Source organism: Myotis myotis, unplaced genomic scaffold, assembly GCF_014108235.1.
Source record: "Myotis myotis isolate mMyoMyo1 unplaced genomic scaffold, mMyoMyo1.p scaffold_m19_p_14, whole genome shotgun sequence".
NCBI lineage: Eukaryota > Metazoa > Chordata > Mammalia > Chiroptera > Vespertilionidae > Myotis > Myotis myotis.
In genome coordinates, this window is record NW_023416318.1 from 1,343,592 (window position 1) to 1,344,940 (window position 1,349).

Sequence of the window (1,349 nt, forward strand, 5' to 3'; positions counted from 1 at the left end):
CTAGCTGCCAGACATTTGATCTGGTGAGGAATACTAAGATTGAAAAGGCGTGAACCCAGGCCCTAGCCAGACAGCTCAGTTGGTTAGAGTGTCATCCTGATACGGCAAGCCTGCAGGTTCCATCTCTCCCCACTCTGTCTCTCAAATCAATCAATAAAAGTCAATCAACAACAAGTGGGAGCCTTGTTAAAAAGGCATGAACCTTTCCTCCCGGGATATTGAATCTATTGTATGTGTATGGTGGTGGTAATGGTGGTGGAGAAAGGTGTGTGTGTGTGTACATGAACTCACACATGCTTGTGGGAGGCATCATGAGATATTAGTAGGAAGAATCCTGGACTACAATGCAATGGCCTCCTCCCAAGTCCCTGTGGGCCTCTGGGTCTGCCACTTGTCTTCTTGGAGTCTTGGCTTCCATTGCTGTGCAGCACAGGCAGCAGCTGACACCTGATTGGCCGGCAGCATGTCGCTGATCTCAGTGAGGTCCTCCTTGGTGAACACAAAGCCCACATTCCCCTGGATATCAGGCCACAGGCCCTCCAGAGCTGGGTTGTTTTCCAGGTGTCCTCGGATGGCCTCGAGCTTCATGGTGTTCTTGCCCATCAGCGCCACAGCCTTCCCGCGGAGGGACATGTGGATCTGCTGCATCTGCTTGGAACCCACATTGGCTGCTCCCACAGTGAAGCCTTTTGGATAATCATCCTGAAGGTGGATGGTCTTAAGGAAGTAGTTGGACTTCGAGGTCACCCTTTTTCCGTGGGCATCATGGTGGTGCATCAGGGATGGCCACACAGGGTTTAAAAATGTCACTTTCATGAAGATGCCTGACTAGAGGAGGGCCTGCCATGGTTTTTCTAATGAATTAATAAACATTTCTAAAATTTCCCACACTTAATTTTTAACGTGGGAAATATTGACAGATATAACTCACGTAAACAAAACTCTTTAGGGTTCTCAATAATTTTTAGAATATAAAAATTATTTTTAGAGTATAAAGGGATGCTGACCTCCCAAACTTTGGAACTGCCCATCTAGAGAGAGTAGTAACAGTGGGGATGAAGAGGAAGGCACAGTGGTGGGCAGCTATGGAGATTTCCAAGCAAAGTGATTAAGGCGCTGCCTGTTTTCTTTTTGCTACTTATAGTAAAACACAGGAGGAGAGAGAGAAATTGAGGGAAGGACTATTAATCAAAAAGGAGCTAGGATGTGATGGTTTTATAAATGCTCAGCCTCTCCAGAGGAGAAGATGCTAAAATTAAGGAATGACTTCGGAGAAGGGTTTAGACCCAAGGTGCAGTTCCAACAGTGACCTAGAGATAGAGCAAATGGTGTGACTGTCTTTTGTTCAG

At 46.4% G+C, this 1,349-nt stretch overlaps 1 protein-coding gene across 1 annotated transcript; it reads right to left on the reverse strand.

The window, feature by feature from the left end:
- Nucleotides 1–339: 339 nt before the first annotated feature.
- LOC118669382 (60S acidic ribosomal protein P0-like) lies at nucleotides 340–777 on the reverse strand. The gene has a single exon (XM_036335503.1). It carries the CDS (start codon nucleotides 775–777, stop codon nucleotides 340–342), a length of 438 nt encoding a protein of 145 aa, XP_036191396.1.
- Nucleotides 778–1,349: the final 572 nt, after the last annotated feature.

Coding starts and splice junctions, on each gene's coding strand:
- LOC118669382 (XM_036335503.1), bottom strand. CDS start 777: ATGCACCACCATGATGCCCACGGAAAAAGGGTGACCTCGAAGTCCAAC.